The 23,906-nt window shown below is 36.3% G+C and overlaps 1 protein-coding gene across 1 annotated transcript; it reads right to left on the bottom strand.

Annotated features, from left to right (window-relative positions):
• Positions 1–3: 3 nt before the first annotated feature.
• On the bottom strand, positions 4–23,636 carry LOC137410644 (kelch-like ECH-associated protein 1). Its single transcript, XM_068096101.1, has 7 exons — positions 23,498–23,636; positions 16,272–16,458; positions 8,738–9,974; positions 5,724–5,929; positions 4,373–4,448; positions 1,879–1,979; positions 4–435 (listed from the first exon to the last, which is right to left on the bottom strand). The coding sequence occupies exons 2-7, from the start codon at positions 16,339–16,341 to the stop codon at positions 296–298; spliced, it is 1,830 nt and encodes a 609-aa protein (XP_067952202.1). The 5' UTR covers positions 16,342–16,458; positions 23,498–23,636; the 3' UTR covers positions 4–295.
• Positions 23,637–23,906: the final 270 nt, after the last annotated feature.

Genomic DNA, 23,906 nt, shown 5'->3' with positions numbered 1-23,906 from the left:
GTCTTAAAAGTGAATAAGTTTTATAAATTAATAAAAAATATCACAATCTTATCTAGTAGCGATGAGTATATGTACATCAAATTAACCAGGCTACAAAAATATTTGGCACAAATATGTAACTTTGACAGTTAACTGCAAAACTGTAAGCCAAAACCGGTAAAGGGGAGTGTGAAGGAGACTGTACAGAATATACAGAATGGGCACTTGTTATGTACACATGACTGTTAAACTTCTCTGTCAGTGAGAGCAGGCTCGCAGGAAATTATAAGATTCATGACTAGCCAAGCCTAATGTGTCATGTAACGTCGGGAAGCGGTCCGATTGTAACACCTTGTCCGCTACGACCAGTTTGCATTCTAGAAATATCTGTCCATGTATTGGTTGCTGGATCGTACGATTCTATTACTTCCACGAATCGAGCTCCCCCATATCCACCTACAACACAAATGCCACCGTAATGCACAATAAACTTCCATGGCATGTAGTAGTGTCTAGGTATTCTTATGTTTGTGTTAATATAATAAGGAGTCGTGGCATCGTGAGAAGTACTGTAGCAACTCGAGCAACCTACACATGATTTTCTTCTTTTGCGCATTTTATAATTTTATTTAATTCGTGCATTTGATACCCCAGAACTAACAACACTTTTTTTAACAGAATGCATCAAAAAAGAGAAAATGCAGATGGATTTGCATAACTCTCTGAGTGTGCAACTCCCGATGAGGTTTTTAAATAGTTAATATGGGCTGGTGACATATCAATGTTCACACAGCAGCCTCTTTTCCACCCAGACTCAGCCTTGCACACTAGTGAGCACTTCCAAATTCATGCTTTATCAACTACCCAATAGGATACCTTTGATACTTTTAAGAGAGTGTCTGATAACATAAAATGCTGCTTCTTGTCTTACAGTACCCAAATGTCCAACTTTAGTGCCAAAGAGTGTATTTATCGTCAAAATTTAATTAACAGCGCTGATGCTCTAATAGAGTTAATACCCCTTCTATTACAAACCGATCTAATAGACTTAACATCCCTTCTATTACAAACTGATCTAATAGAGTTAATACCCCTTCTATTACAAACTGATCTAATAGACTTAACATCCCTTCTATTACAAACTGATCTAATAGACTTGACATCCCTTCTATTACAAACTGATCTAATAGACTTAATACCCCTTCTATTACAAACTGATCTAATAGACTTAACATCCCTTCTATTACAAACTGATCTAATAGAGTTAATACCCCTTCTATTACAAACTGATCTAATAGACTTAATACCCCTTCTATTACACACTGATCTCATAGACTTAATACCCCTTCTATTACAAACTGATCTAATAGACTTAATACCCCTTCTATTATAAACTGATCTAATAGACTTAACATCCCTTCTATTACAAACTGATCTAATAGAGTTAATACCCCTTCTATTACAAACTGATCTAATAGACTTAATACCCCTTCTATTACACACTGATCTCATAGACTTAATACCCCTTCTATTACAAACTGATCTAATAGACTTAATACCCCTTCTATTATAAACTGATCTAATAGACTTAACATCCCTTCTATTACAAACTGATCTAATGGACTTAATACCCTTCTATTACAAACTGATCTAATAGACTTAATACCCCTTCTATTACACACTGATCTCATAGACTTAATACCCTTCTATTGCACACAAAAAACACTGCAAACAAGTTTTGGAGTTATCCAATTATAACCTAGCCTTGTAATGATTGGTTATGGCATGCTCACTCTAATTACTTAAGAGGATTAATTTAAATAATTACCACAAAGAGATATGACACGATTGAAAGTACTGGTTTGAGAGGATAACTGTGACTTCAACAAGTTGTCTTACCAAGAGCGTAAAGCTTCCCATTCGTAGCGATAAGGCTTAATGCACTCCTATTATATCTCATGGGTGTGACAGTCTCCCATGTCTCACTGAGGGTGTCAAACCTGCAACCGTGTGCCATTATATTAGTGTTAAACCTAATATTATGGCTTAGTGTTTGCATACAACCTTGCCTACTATTACAACATATTAGTAAGGAATCAAAAAATAAAATTATTAAAATGTCAATACTCTGCTATCAAGCCAGATGAGGTGTGAAACAATTCAGTTTATCACTAATAATTCAAGATTTTGAAAGTCAGCAAATGTAAAATAACAGAAAATAGAGTGTTTCTCATAAAGCTGAGGGCTAAATAAGACAGTGACAAGCTGTTTTATTACTACCATGAAATGAGGAATCCGCCGTGGAATGCAGACGTATTGTAAAGCTCATATCTGGCACATGTTTAACCCCAAGTAATCTTCATGCGATAGTAGAAATGCATACTCTGTATCACATGGGCACACAGCTGAACAAATTGCAGACCAGGAGAGACAAATTCGAATTTAAATTCAGCTTGCAATAACAGCGGAAATCAGGCGAGGTTCTTGTAACCATTATGACAGAGTAAAACTATGTGTGCATATATAGCCAGTGTGACAAGTATAATATACATGTAGCTGAATTTTCCAGTAATGCACAAAGATTTTGGATTAATAACAGAGAAGCAAAGTTGTTTCAATATCATCAGTTGTAAGTTGACTAATATTTACCAGTTGACAAAGCTCTATAAGAAACTGAAAATAAAAAATGTTTTTGCTGAAATATTAGATGCGTGCGCTGAAATAATGCAAGATTATCTCACAAGGGACTCAAATTTGCCAGGCAAGACTGTTGCTGCAACGCCTTCTTTAGTAACTATGTAAAATTAGCTGGTTTTGGTACTTCATCGAGTTTTGTGTTTTCAAAAAGGTATAATTTGCATTTTAAGTTCGTCTTGGTATGCTTTGCTGCCTTGTCGCTCTTCACGAAGCCATCCCATAATTGCACCGAAATAAGTCAGCGATGTTAACCGATTCGGGAACAAAACAACATATGTTACTAATGCAAATCAAAAACACGTCTTATACAGAAACATGCAAATGGAGATAAAAGATAAATCTTGTTTAAATTTGCTATCAAAAAACCTGTACACTCACAATTCGAGTTCTTGGCCTAAATCGATTCCGACCAAGCGGTTATTAGTCGAGGTGGTCGTAAGTCGAGGCATTCATAACTTGGACCATAGACATTTGACGTATATACGCAAAGACATGATGCAGAGCGTAAATCCAGCTAGATCATTTAGAACATTGGCACTGTGACCTCATTGTAGGACATTCTCAGTGTAGACGAAATATCAAATACTCTTGATTCGTATACTAAATGATAAATTAATAATAATAAGAATAACAGGGAAGGAAAATATCACACGGGATTCTTATAAAAACCGAAAATAAAAATCAACACGTTTCCAACATTTAAAATTGGAAAATATGCATATAAACAAAAAGAAATTATATCTACTTTTTGGTTGTACATCATCTACACTTTCTTTTTGCCTACCATCGAGGGAATTATTAGGCAGTTGGTTTTTATCATATTGATCGTTGTCTACAACGACAGTGTTTTCTTTCCTTTTATGGTGTATTGTCACCTAAATCAAACTTTCTCTAGGGGCCTTGGTAAGGGTGTACAGTAAATTAGTATATAGAAAATCTGATGTTTCTGTGATGATTTCTAGTCAACGAGTGAGCGAGATTGGATCTGATGAATGTGGTCGCAACTACGGGTGGAGATAAGTCACACAGGTCATAACTCAGATAGTTACTGTATATTAACAGAGAATAAATTCATAAGGGGGCGAGCAAAATTATCTACCACAATCTACTACTACGACACTTACTGCAGTTTTTAGGGAAAAAATGAACATGCTCCAGGGAACGCTAAGAGGAGCTGACCCATTTAGTAAAGAAACTTCAGAAGATATAATAAAAACAGCTATTGCTAGAATGCATAATATTGAGTTGCTGTTTGCTTTCCTTTCATTGCTTCACATACTGTACATCATTGTGATTCAAATCTTTTTTCATTCGATTAGTGACTACCAATAAAGATCTTTACTTAATCATAGTTATTTCTAGCTGGAACCAACATACAGAATATATTTTTTCCATTTAGTTGACAACAATTGGTAATGTATGTATTATTTATTTTACAGCAAAATGCCGCCTTCAGCAACAAAGTGCTGGTTTTTCAACTTTGCTTAAAAGTTGCAGAAATAATGTGCAAAAGAATTGGCTGTGTTTAGTTTGGTGCATGCTTTTTAAAGACTTTTGAAAAGACGCCTTTTACAATTGCATTTTCGCTAGTTTAAACAGCTGCGTATGCTACTCGCAACGCGTAAAAAGTGGTGTCTCTCGATTAAGTTATTACAGTTTTTATGTCAAAACTGCGAGTAATCAAAGAATCACTTACCTTTCGACTGAGTTTAGTTGGTTAGTTGAGTCAAACCCTCCAGCCACGTATATGTGAAAGCCCAGACTGCATACACCTAAAAGAAAGCTGGTAAGTGAAGTAAAACACTTGACTTATAACAGAGGTTCAACTATTCACATTAGGATGAGGTACCAGCCTCAATAGCTCATTCATATGTCATTGCTAGCGTCATAGCTAGCAACATTGTCAGTGTCATAGCTAGCGTCATAGCTAACAACATAGCGAGCGTCATAGCTTGCAACATTGTCAGCGTCATAGCTAACAACATAGCGAGCGTCATAGCTAGCAACATTGTCGGCGTCATAGCTAACAACATAGCGAGCGTCATAGCTAGCAACGTTGTCAGCGTCATAGCTAACAACATAGCGAGCGTCATAGCTTGCAACATTGTCAGCGTCATAGCTAACAACATAGGGAGCGTCATAGCTAGCAACGTTGTCAGCGTCATAGCTAACAACATAGCCAGCGTCATAGCTAGCAACATTGTCAGCGTCATAGCTAGCAACATAGCGAGCGTCATAGCTAACAACATTGTCAGCGTCATAGCTAGCGTCATAGATAACAACATAGCGAGCGTCACAGCTAACAACATTGTCAGCGTCATAGCTAGCGCCATTGCTAGCGTCATAGCCAGCATTATTGCTGATTAATGAATGTGACAAGCTAAAGATGCAAGAAAATACCAGAGAACAAACAAGAGAGATAACTTCAAATAAGAGTGATATTCTAGAGCACGCTGGCTCATGAGTTGAGCAACTTATTCTGATACATGTACAATGTATGTTCGCAAACATCAGAGATATGAATAGCTGGTTGAAGCTTCATGCTTTTTTAAATGTAGAACCTAATGGTTCACTCAAGAACCGGATTTCTCTGTACACCCTTCAGCAATTGCACTATGACAAAATACTTGGTAACATTGCACACCTGACACCGGATTACAAATGCATCCTGTAGGATATGAAGCACTCCGATATAGGTGTTGAGATTGAGTGAACTTGGATAAGTTCACTCAATCTCATGTACTTGAGCAACTAGTGTACAACAAAACTTGCTGGATTCAATACTGAATCAGCTTCTCCAACTTACCAGCAGTTCACACGAGGTACAAAAAATATGTGACGCATTCATTCGTCTCGCAAACATCTTCTGCAAATTCACCAAGTTCACAAACTATAGCACGTTGAGTGTTCAAGTACAAATTGGAGCCAAGCAACAAGATCTTGCAGTGCCTGATATGAGCTTTACGATATGTCTACATTCCATGGCAGATTTCTAAATTCATGGCCTATAATGGGAAGCTCTTCAAGGACTCCTTGAAACTACATACCAGCGCCAGATCTCCGAGCAGACATGGAAGGACAATCCATCCACCGATCTTCCTCGGGAAAATATTTTTCCATTGTGTTTAGGCGCTCAGTGCCGCTGTCTCCACCCACTATATAAAGGAAGCGATTTACAACGACGAGACCTGCAGCTATGCGTTTTTGAGACATGCTTGAGACAGACTTCCACAACCTAGTTGACGGGTTGTAGCTACAAAAAAAAACACAACACCGTGAAAACTAGTTTGTAGCTAACAGAAATATGTTAGGACCTATGATAGCTACACTTAAATATATACAAACACTAGCTGTACAACCCGGCGTTGCCCGGGTAATAAAAAAGTCTTTGGACAGAAAATTGATTTGTATTTAACATATATAACAACATTTGCCATTCTAACTTTCAAACTACATATCATGAGAAAAATATTTTGTGCAGATCAAATAAATTAAAAAAACAACCATAAAAGGGTTTAGATGTAAATGTGATATAATTAGCAAGTAATAGCTATATCAAGTCGGTTTTGCTATGATTACAATAAAAGATTATTCAGTAATGATACAATTTATACGAACTGAGAAAACAAAATAAAAATCCTGAATATGTTGAATTAATAATAACAATTCTTGCATAAAAGTGTGTGTGTATAAAAAAGGTAACTGTTCCACCAGAAGCTATCCATCAAAACTTTGAATATGACGATACTGGTACCTATCGATACAGGTACAAATGTAAAAATGAGATATCCGTACTGTCTTTGACCGAATGGAGAGAGAATGTCAAGGCGATTCCTACAGAGATAATACAATTGTCCGCATGAGAAGGATTGGCCGCGACCCCAGATATGATAATTGAACCTTACGAAAAATATTTCTTAATAGGGGCATCGTAACCGTGGGCGCAATCCTAAAATAATTAGCATGTGCATATGGTATACGGGATATGATGAAGTACTAATAGAGCTACTAATAGATGGATTATTTAGCCAATTGCAGTGATCTGCGTAAACAAAGAAAGTAAAGAATGGAGAAGTGGAATTGTTGTGATTAAGCAACCCTAGCTACTTTTTGAAGTGGGTTTTTGGAGGGTGAAAGTTAGTGTCTCGTAATATGTTATCAATTGGAGGCGTGGCATTTCCGCCGCCACAGCTAACTAGCTATGACATCATTGTCTAAACTCTCACAATCGTAAACTCAGATCCAGACGCTACACCACAGAGCTACAACGGCATATTTATCGAAGACAATTAGCATGTGCATATGGTATACGGGATATGATGATGTCTTCGATAAATATGCCGTTGTAGCTCTGTGGTGGAGCGTCTGGATCTGAGTTTACGATTATGAGAGTTTAGACAATGATGTCATAGCTAGTTAGCTGTGGCGGCGGAAATGCCACGCCTCCAATTGATAACATATTACGAGACACTAACTTTCACCCTCCAAAAACCCACTTCAAAAAGTAGCTAGGGTTGCTTAATCACAACAATTCCACTTCCCCATTCTTTACTTTCTTTACTTCCGCAGATCACTGCAAATGGCTAAATAATCCATCTATTAGTAGCTCTATTAGTACTTCTATGAATACTCCATAAAACTCTCTCTAACTACTATATTAATGCTTCTATGAACACTCTACTAGACGCTCTCTAACTACTATATCAGTACTTCTATGAATACTCTACTAGACCCTCTATAACTACTATATTAGTACTTCTATGAATACTCTACTAGACCCTCTCTAACTACTATATTAGTACTTCTATGAATACTCTACTAGACCCTCTCTAACTACTATATTAGTACTTCTATGAATAGTCTACTGGACCCTCTCTAACTACTATATCAGTACTTCTATGAATACTCTACTGGACCCTCTATAACTACTATATTAGTACTTCTATGAATACTCTACTAGACCCTCTCTAACTACTATATTAGTACTTCTATGAATACTCTACTAGACCCTCTCTAACTACTATATTAGTACTTCTATGAATACTCTACTAGACCCTCTATAACTACTATATTAGTACTTCTATGAATACTCTACTAGACCCTCTATAACTACTATATTAGTACTTCTATGAATACTCTACTAGACCCTCTCTAACTACTATATTAGTACTTCTATGAATAGTCTACTGGACCCTCTATAACTACTATATCAGTACTTCTATGAATACTCTACTAAACCCTCTATAACTACTATATTAGTACTTCTATGACTACTCTACTGGACCCTCTATAACTACTATATTAGCCCTTCTATAAGTGCTATGTTTAGCACAGTATAAATCATCCTTTAGTGTACTCCTCATATATGCGAATAAAAGAAGAATTATCTAGACACAGACACTAATAATAACCGTACTATGAATTTCAATGCATCCTATTAGATACATTTGATACGTAATGGACTCTAGTAGTAAAGAAGAAATCCTACAGCGCTTTAGCAATGAGGACAGGCAAGGTTAAATAAAGGTTGCACACGAAAATTACTGTGGCAAAAAACTTTTATCCAAATTGGCTACAAATGCTACAAGAGCTTTCCAGTGTCAAACATTTTCAACACACTAGATATGTTGACAAATATAAACAGTAAGATTATAATCTAGTGACGTTATCATTGTAAGTGCGTTCATTCAATTGAACCAATTGGAATAGAGGATGAAGGTCAAAAAGTACAACACCTTTAAACTGATTCATCAGATGGTTACAAGAAGACTTGAAAGCCGTTACTGGTCTGTCTGTTCATTGATTCATCAAGTCACACTCTGACAGAATGACATCAGCGATCTCTAGCTCATTTTTACGCACACAAATACATACCGAAGCGGGAATAGCTAGTGAAATCATAACTTGATTCGCTAAACACTAAACTCACTGACCCGTCTCATTTCGATGTCTCTAATATCCATGAAAAAGACCTTCCAAGACAGCTTCTTAGCCTATTATTATATCCTTCTATTAATTATAAAGGAAATGGTCATCAATATCATCAACTGCTATCACTTACCACTCTACGGTAGGAAGAGCTTCACCTGCTGATGAGCCTCCAGCAGCATATAGTTTATTGTCAAGTACTGCAACAGTTACTCTGTTTCTCGCGCAGCCCATTGAGGGTAAATGAGACCACTCATTGGTTCTAGGATTATAGCAATCTACAACACTCTGGTCCTCACTCACATTCTCACTGCTGTTATTCCTGCCACCGACAGCATAAACGAGGCCCTGTATGGTGCAAGCGGCGAGACCAGAGCGAGCATGCGGCATATCAGCGACTCTTTTCCATGTTCCTTCCTGCGGATTAAAATATTCAGAGTTCTTGACGGACACTCGCAGATAGCCCCCAATGCAGTAAATAACTTGTTTTTCACAAGGAACTCTCGGTGGTTCTACTGCTGTGGAAATATGCATCTCCAGCTCCTCAAAGCTTTTGTTTAATTTTTCTATGCACTTATCTGGCACACGTTGTAACGTCTTACAAGTCTTCAGCTGACTCTTGAGAAATTCAGGAGGAATGCTGCCGAGTCGAACATGTTCAAGAAGCTGCAAAAGATAAGGGCTCCGTTTGTCAAGATCATGGGAAACCCAGTCAAGAACGGCTGTGTATACCTCCGACTCGCACTTCACAGTCATCTCCTTTGAACTAATAATATCCATCAGCTCCTGGCACGTAATTTTTAGGAATTCAACACCTTGACGAACATCGCTGAATCGTTTGAGCACGAAACGTTTAGCCCTAAGCTCAAGCGCCTCGCAGTTAAAGTTATGAGCAAATGATTTGATGCCAATGCAGTTAGTCGGATCGAGCTGGTGCTCGAGGAAGGTTGTGCACGCCTCGGTGATGTGAGGCATTTGCAGCATCATGGCAGCAGGCATGAGTTGGCAGATCGTCTCCTCAGTCACTTTGATCTCTGCTGTGTATATGAAATCAAGGATGATAGCGAGGATATCAGGAGATATTTGCTTTAACTCCACCTCACTCCTACCACATTCCAGCATGCCTGTTGTGTACATAGCATTGAAGTACGGGCTGGCTGAAGCAAGCACCACCCTATGGCAGGCAAACCTCTCCCTGCCAGACACCAACGTCACATCGCACAGCTGGCCATTCTGTCGTAGCAAGTTTAACTTTTCAAACGAATCTTTGACCTGCCTCATGACTGTGAATTTCATAGTTCCATCACTAGGTATTGTCTCTCTGGCAGGCTGCTTTGGTCTATAGCATATGGGAGGACCCTTCCGCTTCCCTACCACAGCAAAATTTATAAAAATTACGCAATACATCTATGATAGGGGATGGTGATGAGTTCATAAACTGTTGAATTTGTATCCAAATAGGGTGAGTAACAAAGCAATAAGTTACAAACACTAAAAAACACAAAACAAGGAGGTAGACACCTGATATATAAACTACAGTAAAGACTCAACACCTGATATATAAACTACAGTAAAGACTCAACACCTGATATATAAACTACAGTAAAGACTCAACACCTGATATATAAACTACAGTAAAGACTCAACACCTGATATATAAACTACAGTAAAGACTCAAACACCTGATATATAAACTACAGTAAAGACTCAAAGTCCTGATATATAAACTACAGTAAAGACTCAACACCTGATATATAAACTACAGTAAAGACTCAAACACCTGATATATAAACTACAGTAAAGACTCAAAGTCCTGATATATAAACTACAGTAAAGACTCAAACATGTGATATATAAACTAAAGATATGTCAGGTGGTTGAATCTTTAGTAGACTCCACAGTAAGATACAGTAAAAACTCAGAGAACGAAGGTCATATATCACGTGTACTAAAAGATATGCTAAACACCAATCAAGAGTATAGTTCATTTTTTGTGAAGTGTTTGTTTCAAAATATCTGATTAACAATGCTTTCTTTCACAACATGTGAACAAGTTACATATTATTTCAAATTACAAACTAGTGTAAGAAAACTAAAATTGTTTATTTACATAAAAAATATGAGTCCCTAGTATCTGAATAAATAAGATGAGTCCATAATATCTAAATAAATAAGACTAGTCCATAGTATCTGAATAAATGTGACGAGTCCCTAACATCTGAATAATTAAGACAAGTTTCTAACATCTGAATAAATAAGACTAGTCCATAGTATCTGAATAAATGAGACTAGTCCATAGTTTCTGAATAAATGAGACCAGTCCCTAACATCTGCATAAATAAGACTAGTCTATAGTATCAGAATAAATAAGATAAGTCTCTAACATCTGAATAAATAAGACAAATCCATATCTAAATAAAACCAGCTCATGCGTGGTAAGGCTATGACAAAGCAAAAAGACAAAGCACCTACACTCACAATGCTAAGCCTAAATATGTGAAATTAATTGTATGTACCGTACAGGATGAAAATATCCGATGGATATAAAAATTCGCGATTTCGCGAGCAGTCAACTCCGCGAATTATTAAATTCCGTGAATAATTAGTTCTATTTTTTATCACAAGGGAGAATAACTACTGCATCAAATTGAAAACTAGTCGCTAGGCTAGTTTTTAATATAACTACTAAACGTAGGTGAGTTCCAAAACATTTTTAAAATCATTGCCTAGGCTTTGAGCTAACACCATTGCCAATGCATCACATTTATTTACAAAATTATTCAAGGTTGTCACAAGATAGGCAGAATGGCGTCATAGCGAAAATAGCCACTAGGCAGAAGTACTAAACGTAGCCGAGTTCCAAAACTTCTTTAAAATCATTGCCGGGGTTCCGAGTTTTATTGCCATTGCAGCAAACTTTACAAAATTATTCAAGGTTTTTACAAGTAGTTCGGCATGGCTTCATCATCGCAAAAAAGCTCTCCTAGTCTTTATACATTGAAATCAACTCCATTAATCTCGAATACCGAAGTTGAGGACGATCATGATTCTGATCTGGACATTATGGTATGTATTTGATGTGCTGTGCAGATACGTTTTTCCATTATTAACTGCATTAGTTAATTCTTTTGTTTAAAAACTGATCGCTTTCATTAAATACTTCAGCTATTGTTTTTGTACTTCCTTGACACTTGTTAAGATTTTTTTCTTTTTTGTGTTTACTGCAGATTGAGAATAAAACAACCTACTCCGATTACGAAAACTAGAGACAAGTAGTAATATTCATCAAGGCAGGAATATTGGCAGAGAAGCAACCAGTCAACCTAGACCCCTTCATTGACAACAACTCCTTGATATGGCTGCAGCAAACATGATTAAATTATATATTTTATTTCATGTATAGATATATTATAATTTATTACAAACTTGAGTGTACAAATAAAATTTTACAAACGATGAATGGAGTAAATATAAACAGTTTAGTCTATATTGCGGTTGTCTAGGGCAAAAAAATTAAACTGATACTCTTGATAAGTGAATACTAGCGTGTAATGGCGCTCTCTGACTAGTTATTTTGGTAATAGCAGCTCTACATCGCTGTTACTGTCTTGGGTAGATGTTAAAGACGATTCTCTTGCTACTACATGGCTGGTAAGGAAGTTATCATCAGAACTCTCCTTGTAGCTTACTATTGCAAAGTTCTGCCGGCTGGCCAAAGATTTGTGCTCGTAAAGGCGTTTTTGCTCTTTTTTTAAATCAGATATATTCTCCTCGTAAGTAGCTGCGGTCACTTCTATCTGAATTTCCAGACTTCCCTGAATGATTCGTGATCTTCTAAAAATGACATACACCACCCTTGCAACCATTGTTCTTCCGTGTATGATGAAAAATCTCTCTCTCACACTAAAACAAATAATGAATTGGTAGGGATGGAAAACATGAATATTGCGTTTTACCGAAGAACCAAAGTAAGATTCAACTAATTTAGTAAATGTGAAAAACTCATTACTTACCACAAATTGTTGGTTCATCAAAGGCCTCCAAATCTGTGAATATTCGTGAAAACTTCTGAACGCAGCAAAGAATTTATAGCTTAGTACGATCCACCCGTAGTTGTAAGCTAAATAGAAAACGGAACGCGCAATGCGCGCAGCCGCGCATGCGTAATGTTAACTCTATTGCTAAACGTAATAGACTTAACTTTTCCTAGAGAGTGGCAGTTTTCAGCCGCGAATAAATTCATCCGCGAATATGCATGAAAAGACAATTTTCGCGAAATATAACTCCGCGAATAAATTCATCCTGTACGGTACATTGACGGAATGTCAGTCCAATAAATTATAAAGGCATCCTGAGTGCCCCATGTGAAACACTTATAGAAAGGAGAAACAACTCCTACAGGTTTACATGATACAATATGTTGCATATTATAGGCAGTTTGTACCTACATAGCCTGCATACTGCCCAATCGAGTAGAATAACTTCAAAACCAGAGCTAGGCTTTTATATATTGTCTTTGTGTGTGTAATAGGTTTGTAAGGGCCAATTAATTAACACAAGCAAAAACAGCATACAGTACGTACAATGTACTATAGTGAAATATATCTAATGTGTGTTATAATGTCTAATTAGCAAACAAATATAGCAACATGAATTTAGATGTAAAATCTACGCAACAAAATGAAAACTGAACAAGAATAAAACTAATTCCCCGAAGTTATACTCTGCTCTGAGTGATTTTGATTCTGTCGTTCACATGGCACTGAAAACTATGAGAGCTTGTAGAAGACATGAATGGCATAATTATGTGTAGTACCCTAGGACACTTATGTATTCGCGGCATCTAACTTTCGCGTTTTCGCGGTGTAATCCTTTCGCGAAAATTTAATGAACGAAACTAAACTATCATAATGAACGAGCAAAAACGCGAAGTTAAATAGCTTTGTTCATTGATATCCACAATAAAATCGTAATATTAGAAATGCAGGCAACTTTCGTCTGTGGTTAGGATAAATGGGAAATTTCTGGTAAACTCATTATAGCTAATACACCAACTGAGCAGCATGGCAAAGCAATATCAGTTTAGTCACCGAATTTGTAACTGGTGAGAATGAAAGTCTGGTAGGTGAAGCCGTAAAATTGAAGAATAATTATTGCAGTGATGAATTTTATTACCATCCAAAAACAATATCAACCCTCATCAGGTCCAACCACATTATCTCTTTCACTGCCAATCATGTACAAATTCGTTACCGGCCTAGTGCCAGCCATTTTACCGAAATTGCCGATATTGCTTCATGATATGTATACAGTATTTTTCAAGTTCTACTTTAATTATCTGTATAATCACGAAAATATAAACTGGCTATTATGTCATCAACAACTAATTACCTGTTTTATGACTCGCGCGGGGTAGGTAATGAACTCACAGAAAAATGTTCGTTTTTAGATTAAAAATTCTCAAACAAAAGTTTAAAATTGCTTCGTTGTTTTAGGCTGATTTTATAAAGAAATCTTCGGACAACACAGTCAATTTCATAAAACACTTAAAGACCGTGGGTTATGTGGTCAACAAATAATAAAATCAGGTTACCAGACAATTGCTGAGAAAGTCAGAAAATGCGTTTATGTCAGTGACCCCTAGAAAACGCATAAATGCGTTTATGGCAACGTAAGGGTTATACAGTTTTGGTTGGGAAGTTGGTTGTTACCTATCTATTTTCTTCTTCTTGGGATTAGAGTGTGAAAGTCACGGCAGGAGGGACCTAGACGTCATTGATAGTCTAAGAAACAAATGGCAGCAAGTGATCAAATTGAATTGTCGATCTCACCCACACATTTCAACCTGTGGTTTACAAATACGAACTATTCCCAAATTAAATTTTTTTCTTATTAGTGAACTGGACCTGAGGAATGTAATGTTTTTTCCACTGCATTTATTTTCACACCACTATATTTTCACACTCATCAGAGCCACGAAATTAAGTTGCAGCGAAATTTTACTCTGTGTGCTACTCACGAAACTAAATGCTAGCGAAATATAAGTGTCCTAGGGTATATAAACAGCAAGTTAAGTAGCAAGTTCAGCTGGTGGCTATGACCTTGTAATAGCTATACAAGTCACTTGTGAAACACTCGACCTTGTAGTAGCTATACAAGTCACTTGTGAAACACCCGACCTTGTAGTAGCTATACAAGTCACTTGAGAAACACCCGACCTTGTAGTAGCTATACAAGTCACTTGAGAAACACCCAACCTTGTAGTAGCTATACAAGTCACTTGAGAAACACCCGACTTGTAGTCGCTATACAAGCCACTTGTGAAACACCCGACCTTGTAGTAGCTATACAAGTCACTTGTGAAACACCCGACCTTGTAGTAGCTATACAAGTCACTTGTGAAACACCCGACCCTGTAGTAGCTATACAAGTCACTTGTGAAACACTCGACCTTGTAGTAGCTATACAAGTCACTTGTGAAAAAACTCGACCTTGTAGTAGCTATACAAGTCACTTGAGAAACACCCGACCTTGTAGTAGCTATACAAGTCACTTGAGAAACACCCGACCTTGTAGTAGCTATACAAGTCACTTGTGAAACACCCGACCTTGTAGTAGCTATACAAGTCACTTGAGAAACACCCGACCTTGTAGTAGCTATACAAGTCACTTGTGAAACACCCGACCTTGTAGTAGCTATACAAGTCACTTGTGAAAAAACTCGACCTTGTAGTAGCTATACAAGTCACTTGAGAAAAACCCGACCTTGTAGTAGCTATACAAGTCACATCTGAAACACCCAAATTATTGCTTTTTCTTAAACACAAATGGACTCACCTGCACTCTTCAATATGAAATTGGATAGAAACATACATTTTGTGGTAAGTATAAGGTTAGTGATCATTAGGGTAACGAGTAATATTGCTAGAAAGTCAAGGAATATTTTTTGGCAGTAATTATTTCTTAAAACCGATATTGGCCTTTTTTAAAGTTGTATAGTAAAAATTACTTTTTTTTTGTTTTAGAAAGTCAAAAAGCAGCTTTTTAGGTCAAAAAATGTTAAAATTAAGCTTTTCAGGTAATAACAAGTCGAAATTCTGTATTTTCAAACTCAATTTCCAGAATAATATTTAGTTTCCAGAATAACAAAGTTTAAGCAATAGATAGCTTTTCTTGTTTCAACATGATTTCAAAGTGATTTCAAGTCACTCTACATTGTACCTGTTGTTGTTTTGCTTTCAGCTCAAAGCATTCATCTTTTTTCACCTAGTAATTCTGCAATGACTATTAAAAACAGGAATTGTTTAGATCAAAATGTTGAAAAGTATATTTGTGCGAATATAATGCATTTATGCTTTGAATTTTGACGGATAGTGCTCTTGCATAACTACTTGTTAATTGATTTTTAGGTCAAAATTAGCCATCTTTAGGTTAACAAGTCCAATTTTTTATGTCAAAATCAACAAATTATGAGATGAGATGGAAATGTCATTTATACAAACAGATAAAGTAAGCATGTATTTATAGTAAAAAAGAACTGTTTTCAAACTGTTACGGCTTCCAAAGTCAGATGTGAACATATACAAAATCAGTAATAGCAACAATACTACACTTTTTAATGTACGCAAACACAACAGAGGGTGGCTGATGGGGTCGACATCACTCACCTGCCTGACTGGGCAGTTGCCGTTTGTCCAGCTCCTCCATGCCAGTATACATTGTAGGTTTGGAAGACATGATGCACCATACGTAAATTCAGCTTAGGTATGACATTGAGTCGGCAATGAGCTATAAGTCGATAATTTGCCGCCATCTGTTGTTGATACGAAAGTCTAATCTTTTACCCATGAGGGCCTACAACGTCGGATAATATAGCATTACGCAATGTGTCTTCTTTCCACTCATTTACCTAGCTGAAATAAACTCCCTGAACCTCTGAAGTACAAAAAAGCTAGTAAGCCCCCAGTCCCCTTTATTCGTAAAGCAATAAATCTGTCATTATTTCCCATTTGTTCAGCTCCAAAACAATCTTTAGTTATTTGCTGCTATCTTCCACTATATTAGCATTTACGAGTGTTTCTGGCTATCATCAGTTTTCCCCATTCGTCTAAACCACTGAAGATCAAGGTTGGCATGATACCTTATGTGTGATCAGACAGCCCACAAGCAGATCACACCTCATATACATCTATTCCATAACACCCTCATTAGTGGCTGTATAGATGAAATGCCGTTAAATCTGAAAGGTTTTCGTGGAACTAAATCATCCCCAAGAATGACATGTGCGAGAAGTGTGAGCCAAAGCTTGAAAATTTTAATTTATAATAATGAGAATGCACAGCAATATTTGAGCATTATTACAAAAAACGCTCAAAATCAAAGGATTTGCCAGCTCATGCTTATATGTTATGGTTACAAAAGAGCAGACAGTCTATTAAAATTATAGCATCAGATATATTGCGAATATGTTAGACGCTATCAAGGTGATATACAACCTATTGAGTTAGAACTTTATAAGCTAATTATTAGTGAAACAAATATTTTCACCGAGCGTTTCAACTGGAGATTGTTGTCAAATAATACACTGACAATCAAAGCTGTGCAGAAAAGAAAGAAGTTAAAATTACTTGCTCAAAAATAATGTTAGAATTGAGGATAGAAAAATTATTCGTATGACCGATTGGCATAATAGCATGTACAAACCCATCCTTAAACCCATTCCAAATGCCTTTAGGTGGTTTGACTCTTCACTTCCAAACGACTATCAGTCAAATCGGTATTTATGATCACCTAAACAGGTCTTGTACACAAAGTAAATGTGAGCAAATATTCGGTTTCATACCCAAAGAAATTTATTTGTTCCATAGCTTTATATAATGCATTTGCTTCAATGATATTTGTAATTACCTGCAGTACTTAATAAGGCGTGATCATAGGTTTTTGGCTGCTTTTGATAAAAATTGTTTTTTTTTGGGAATGTTACCTCCGAAAGACAAAATTTTAACCTAGCAAGCAGATCTTTAAAGGTTGACTTGCAACAAAATTCACATTACAGTTATTTGGTATCAAAAGATTTGCCATGTTTTACTCTGTAGTGTGGTAGGTGCCAAATATGTGGAAATGTGATTAAAAGCTCTTAAAAGCTCAAAAACAAAAAGCCGCCGTAGATTGGAATCTCTTGATTTCGATGACGTATCCGCGCTGTATGGTTATTGTCTTGTCACGTGATGTTCTCGCGTGAATTGAAAGGCCAATAAAAAGCTCAATATCAAACTTATCGTAGCAATAGTTTAAGATAAACACTTCGGGTTTTACCTAAGACTCCGTATCAAATATAGATGCTCGCTACTTTACAGTTTCGGCTTGGCCATTCCGTTCGACTATTCATGTCTGAGTTGCGTTCATAAAAAATGTCAAATTCTGAAAAGTTAAGACCCTGGCGTTTCGAGCCTGACGCTCTATCTGAAGAAGATCCTCAACAGAATCAAACCTCCCAGCAAGTAAGCACCGCCATTAGCCAGCTCTTATGTGCCGAGCTAGCTAGTAGTAATAGTTTTAGCTTGAGAGTGATAGAACGAATATTATTATATATGATTTTAATGATGATAATTATCGCTTCAATATTGCGAAAAAATAATTACAGATTTTTCTCGAATGACAACATTAACAATTTTAATATTTAAATCTAGTGCTGCACTGATATACTGTTGAATAACATCGACCTGATGTATTAGCTATGGTTGCATAGACATATCTGTTCATTTCTTTAGGAGCTAATACCACCGGCTACAGAGTGGTGTGCCTGCAAGCGTTGTCAAGACATCCATCTCTTCCTGAATGTTTGTGCTGCCATTATGCTGAGTTTGCGCATTGTCTCCTTGACCGAGGGGAGCATGAATGCCTGTGTATGCATCCTGGTGTAAACGAATTTGTGGCGTCTGCACCCCTTGAGTTGAGGTGGAATAATTACCTGCGATATCATAGTGAGTTGGATATTCATTTAATGCCAACAACACCAAGGCTATGCTAATGTGTCAAGCATTATCTAAAATTCTTGTGTTACACATTTAATGCATCAGTTGAACACACATATTCTGAACTCGTGGAACACAAGGAGAACTGGTATATTTGGCTTGTACACTTACTACAGTAGAGAGTGTATTAGTTTTATGATTTTATTATATAAAGATCGAGATTATTTTGATGATCAGCAATTATTGTTTTTCAATAATTATTTTGGTAGATAATCTATTCCCATTTGGAGAGCCATCGCCAAATGCTCGGAAAAGGTTGTGTGCATACCGCAATCTTGTGTTTTGGTTTATGCCGCAAATCTTGTTTGCAAGTCTGCAAACTCTTCTTCATCATCCGTTGGTGGGAAAAGACCCCGAATCTTAGACACCAAGCAGGCAGGTAGAGGCCGTCGCTCACGGCGACAAATTTGCGGCATAAGCCAAAACACAAGCTTGCAGTATGCACACAACCTTTGTAACAACATCCGTTGTAATGGACCTCACTCTCAGGCTGTGGGAAATTAGATCGGACTGGCATCGCTTGACGCCTTCCAGCTCCATGGTGTTAGAGCTGGTGGTCTCTGTTGACTGCAAAATATAGAAAGTTACGACCAACAATTACTTTCACATTATTTGAATGAACTATTTAGCTAGATGAGCAACTTCATGTTTATGTATTGATAACTACTAAAAAATTTGGGTTTTTGTCAGGCTGTGAAGTAAAAACTGTCAAAGTTTTACCTTGACAAGATGGCTGCTGACTATTAAACCGCAGCTCTGATCCATCATAGTGTAGGCTGTATAGTGCGCAATGCCCCGGACTATCGCATCTACCGTCACCTGCCAAATCAAGCTCCCAATCGATTGCTGCCATCAATCCCTCGTTATGCAGGGTGTACTGCTCAGCAATACACTGTAAAATATTGTAAAACTTCATTATACAAGATTAATTTGCATCATTATCATTAGTCTAAGAATGTAGAATCCTCTTCCCCTTTTTGTGCTATATTATGATGAAGAATCAGAATTTTGAATTATAATATATTTTGCTTGAAGGATGACATATTTTCATTTCAAGAAAAAAATTGTTTCTGAATGTCGTTATTCAATTAGTGTGCCAAGCTTTTACTCACATTTTCCAAGTTTATGAGTAAATATTAACACTCACACCATGTAAGTATTCTCTTTGTTGGTAGAGGCAAACGCTGTGGCTTGGTATTGCGATGTTCAGGAGCGACAGAAAACGGAGGTTCTGCGTAAGGCATCCGCCAGAAAAGAGTGATGCAGCTGCCAGCAGGGGGTTGATGACGTGAGCTCTGTTCACCCTGGCAGTTGTTTCCCAAGTGTACGATCGGTGACAGGAGGCACATGTAACCTTGAACTCTACCCATCCGCCTTCTCGCACCATCGTGAATGAGCAGGGGAGGGCGCAGGTGTGACAGTGAAATAGTCGCTGGAGTGCTGTCACACTTACTATTATTTTCTCCTCTTTGAAGGAGGATTCGGGTCTGAAATCACGACACAATAGTTGACTTGCAATAAGATTTGTACAACATCATTTCCTGTTATTATATCATATTTGCTTGATCAGAAAAAGAATAAATATATAGCCATGCAATCATGACACAGATTTTACAAAACCCTATCAGAATCCATGATATTGTAAACATAAAATGTGAGTAATAACTCTATGGATATTTTTTATATTTTGTCAAGTTTGGTTTAGTTCAGCTCTATCTTACATGTAATTGGAGAGCGTTTGACGCTGGCCAACATAGCGCTCAAACTCTTCCCAGTCTTCAGTGGTTGGCACAAATTATTCATCTAATACTAATAATAATCAACTAATAATATTAATATGCTATTAACGATGATACCAGAAAATGACAATAACTATTTTATATAACATATCTATAAGTGAGTGGGGTTAAGAAATTTGGCGAAATTAATCGTGAAACAACATTATTTTATCAATTATATATTAATATATTACGTTTTACAGATAGATATGCAGTATGAATTAGTTTTGTTATTATAATAAGGATAATACACGTAATTAAAAAGATAAAATACTAATAATATAATATTACAATTAAATGACATTAATATTGTTATATTAAATGTAGATTAATACAGTACTATTAGGAGAATACTAGAAAATAACCCGAGTTACTACTACTAATACAAGTAGTTCATAAAATAAATTACTCACGTGCTTTGGTGACATGTGGAGTATGCAAACAGGTTAGAAAACATGTCATCTTTGAACTGGCGAAAACAAAGGTAAGAGTAAGCAGGCGAATAAATAAAGTTTGTCACATCCAGCTTCACCCAGTTGTTCCACGCCCGGTGGAGGTCTGGTCTTTTCTCAGCTCTTGGCCAAAAAAAGGTGCTTCTCAGCTTGGCAGCTGCACAAACACTATGTGGCGCATTAGACATTATGACGAATTGAAATAAACAAGTTTAATATGAGAAAGCGTGTTTGCTATTTGCGATAGATCAAACTTGAACTGAAACTAACATTATCTGGTCATGTGACTTACAATTCCCGCTATATGGCGCGAAAATTTTCTACAGCATTTTTCGACCATCATAGCGGACCAAAAGGCTCATCATTTTCATCAGAGGATGATATGCAATCGTTCAAGCTAAGCTTAAAAAATTAAACATATTTTTATGCTATGTTTTGAGATATCAGTGCTCAAAGTTGCAGCATTACGATGCCGATAAAATAGACGCGTAAGAACAATAGACATGGTTTTTATCGCACGCGTGAAGTATATTTGTGAAAATAGTTCGACGAATAAGGATGCATGAAAGTGTAAACATAAACTATCTCGCACACATTTTAGCCGTTTTAGCACACATACGTCACATTTTAGCCGTTTTGGAAAACGAATCCAAACTAGGGCGGTCTCGTGTGGCTGCGATTTTCTGTTCGTTTTTTAGCTTTTACGAGCTTTTAATCACATTCCCACATATTTGGCACCTACAGCACAATAGAGTAAGACATGGCGAATCTTTTGATACCAAATAACTGTAATGTGAATTTTGTTGCAAGTCAACCTTTAAACAAATTAACTTCATATGTAAAAGTTTGACTGTATTTAATACCATCATTCCTGTATGCAAAGGTTTGACTGTTTTTAGCACTAATATGCCTGCATGTGAAGGTTTGATTGTATCTTAATGCATTAATTTTCATTGATGTATAAGATTATTATTATTATTAATACGATTTTGTGCACACTTTTCTACTAATCAGTTGATATTATGGACTCGTAAAGATCAAATAATATCAGAGTAGCAGTCAAATGGAGGTGGCATTCAATTAGAGAGTGATGACACTTTACTTTTCAACCCTTCTTTCAGGGTGGTGGACAATTGGAGGCGGCGTTCAAATAAAGGTGACGTTCAATTAGAGGTTTTACGGTAAATTAACATGAAGTTTTTAAATTATTATTATTCATCTCTCCATTTTCACTCATTGAAAGTTTTCTTCTTTTCACTTTTTTCCCGTCAGCTGCCTCCATAGATTTTTTTTTAAATTGAACCAAAATTTCTTCTCAATTCTTTGCTTTAATTTGAAGGAAAGCGTTCCCTTTTTTTTCATGCTGTCATTAGTTCGATTAATTTTTTGGAATCCATGAATTTAACACTATAATAATATTAATTGAACAACATAAACCCAAACTACATGAAGAATAACTGCGTATAAATGTAGATTTGCCAACTGAGGTGTTTTAAGAAAGTTTGAATAACGTGAGGTAATAATTATGCCGGGTGTCAAAACAAATATTTGCTAAAATTTTGCGCTGCATGTCAACAATTCTGTATATTAAAATCACCGTAAGTAAGGATCAGTCTGTAAATCTTCATGCTACAACTGCAGAAACTCTAAATTTGGACACTATTTGTTTTTTTATTTTGCAAAAGCCAACATTTTAATATAGCTACATGTACATTGTACAAACAGACAATTTTTTAACAAGCATTTAGTTTAATTTGCATTCTTATAGTAAAGTATTCCAGCTTCTGTAACTAATATCGATGGTTATGTTGATTGGCAGAAAGCTTAAATAACATTTTTCTAATGCAACACAGTTAACAATATTAAGGTGTGAGACAACCTATGACAAAGTTTCTTGACTAAAAACAGTAGGCCTATTATTTTATAATTAATATGAGCTTTCTATCTAAAAGGACATTATTAACTTCAATGAAGTGTGCTATTACACAACTACTTCACTGCTTGAGCTTTTCACTACATGAATATAAAATTTTCAACCATTGAGACTAATTAACAATGCTGCAACACATAATTGGAAGCAGCTCTTTATGCAGAAGGGCTAAAAAAACAGTGATACATCATTCCTCAAATACAAAATATAACAAAAAACAAATACAACATTCAGCTAATAGGTCCAAATATAATTGTTTAAGAATAATTCTTGTTACGATTACCATAAGCCTACAAAGGTTATCAGAATATGATTGTGTTATGATTGCATTCGAGAAACATTCTACACAAGTACTGCTAAAGACATTTCGTCCATATTTTACATAGTATTTTGTACTACTTAATTCAAAACATTGCAACAGTTTTATTGCTATTTGCAACGCATTTGTGTATATAGCCAGTGCAATCCCGAACATGAGCGTATTTACAGCCCAACGCACTACTAGTAAGAATTATGGGTGCACTCGTACCTGCTCGCTAAATAAAAATTAAAATAACTATACCATACAGCTGCAACAACTAATGAATAGTAACAACTACTAACTCATCGCAATGCAAGTACTGTTATTGCTATTTACTAACAGTATAGTATACTCTTAGTGTTAAAAGAAGTAACGACAATTCAACGATGATAACAAACCTATACAAAAGAAATGGGAAGAAAGGAACGGACGATTTAAAATACAAAAGTGTCTAAAGAAAATATGCGGTTTGTTTTTTGTTCATTTGAATCGTTGATCCAACTAAATCAATCAAAAACAAGTCGAACAAAGATTTCTTTCCCGATTCAGCAAACTGCAAGTCATCGTAATTTTCTTAGCCCTATAAAAGTTTCGTCGAACTTGTCTATCGGTAGAAGTAGAGTTATATCGATTGACGATCCGTATAGATTTATTATATTCACCGATTTCATAAAGCTGTCTAACAGGTTGAGAGGAGCGCGCTACATTATAGCTATTCAAAAACAGTTTCCTGTTTAAACGGCAACCCAAAATACACTGCAGCATTTTTTACTCATGACGCGCAATAGCTCACACTTTCAAAACTCG

This window comes from Watersipora subatra, chromosome 1 (genome assembly GCF_963576615.1).
Source record: "Watersipora subatra chromosome 1, tzWatSuba1.1, whole genome shotgun sequence".
In the NCBI taxonomy this organism is placed as follows: domain Eukaryota; kingdom Metazoa; phylum Bryozoa; class Gymnolaemata; order Cheilostomatida; family Watersiporidae; genus Watersipora; species Watersipora subatra.
This window is presented reverse-complemented; position numbering and strand designations above follow the sequence as displayed.

Coding starts and splice junctions, on each gene's coding strand:
- LOC137410644 (XM_068096101.1), bottom strand. CDS start 16,341: ATGTCTTCCAAACCTACAATGTATACTGGCATGGAGGAGCTGGACAAA. Junction 5,930..8,737: donor GCTCTTCCTACCGTAGAGTG/GTAAGTGATAGC, acceptor TTTTTTTTGTAG/CTACAACCCGTCAACTAGGT. Junction 1,980..4,372: donor CAACTAAACTCAGTCGAAAG/GTAAGTGATTCT, acceptor ACACGGTTGCAG/GTTTGACACCCTCAGTGAGA.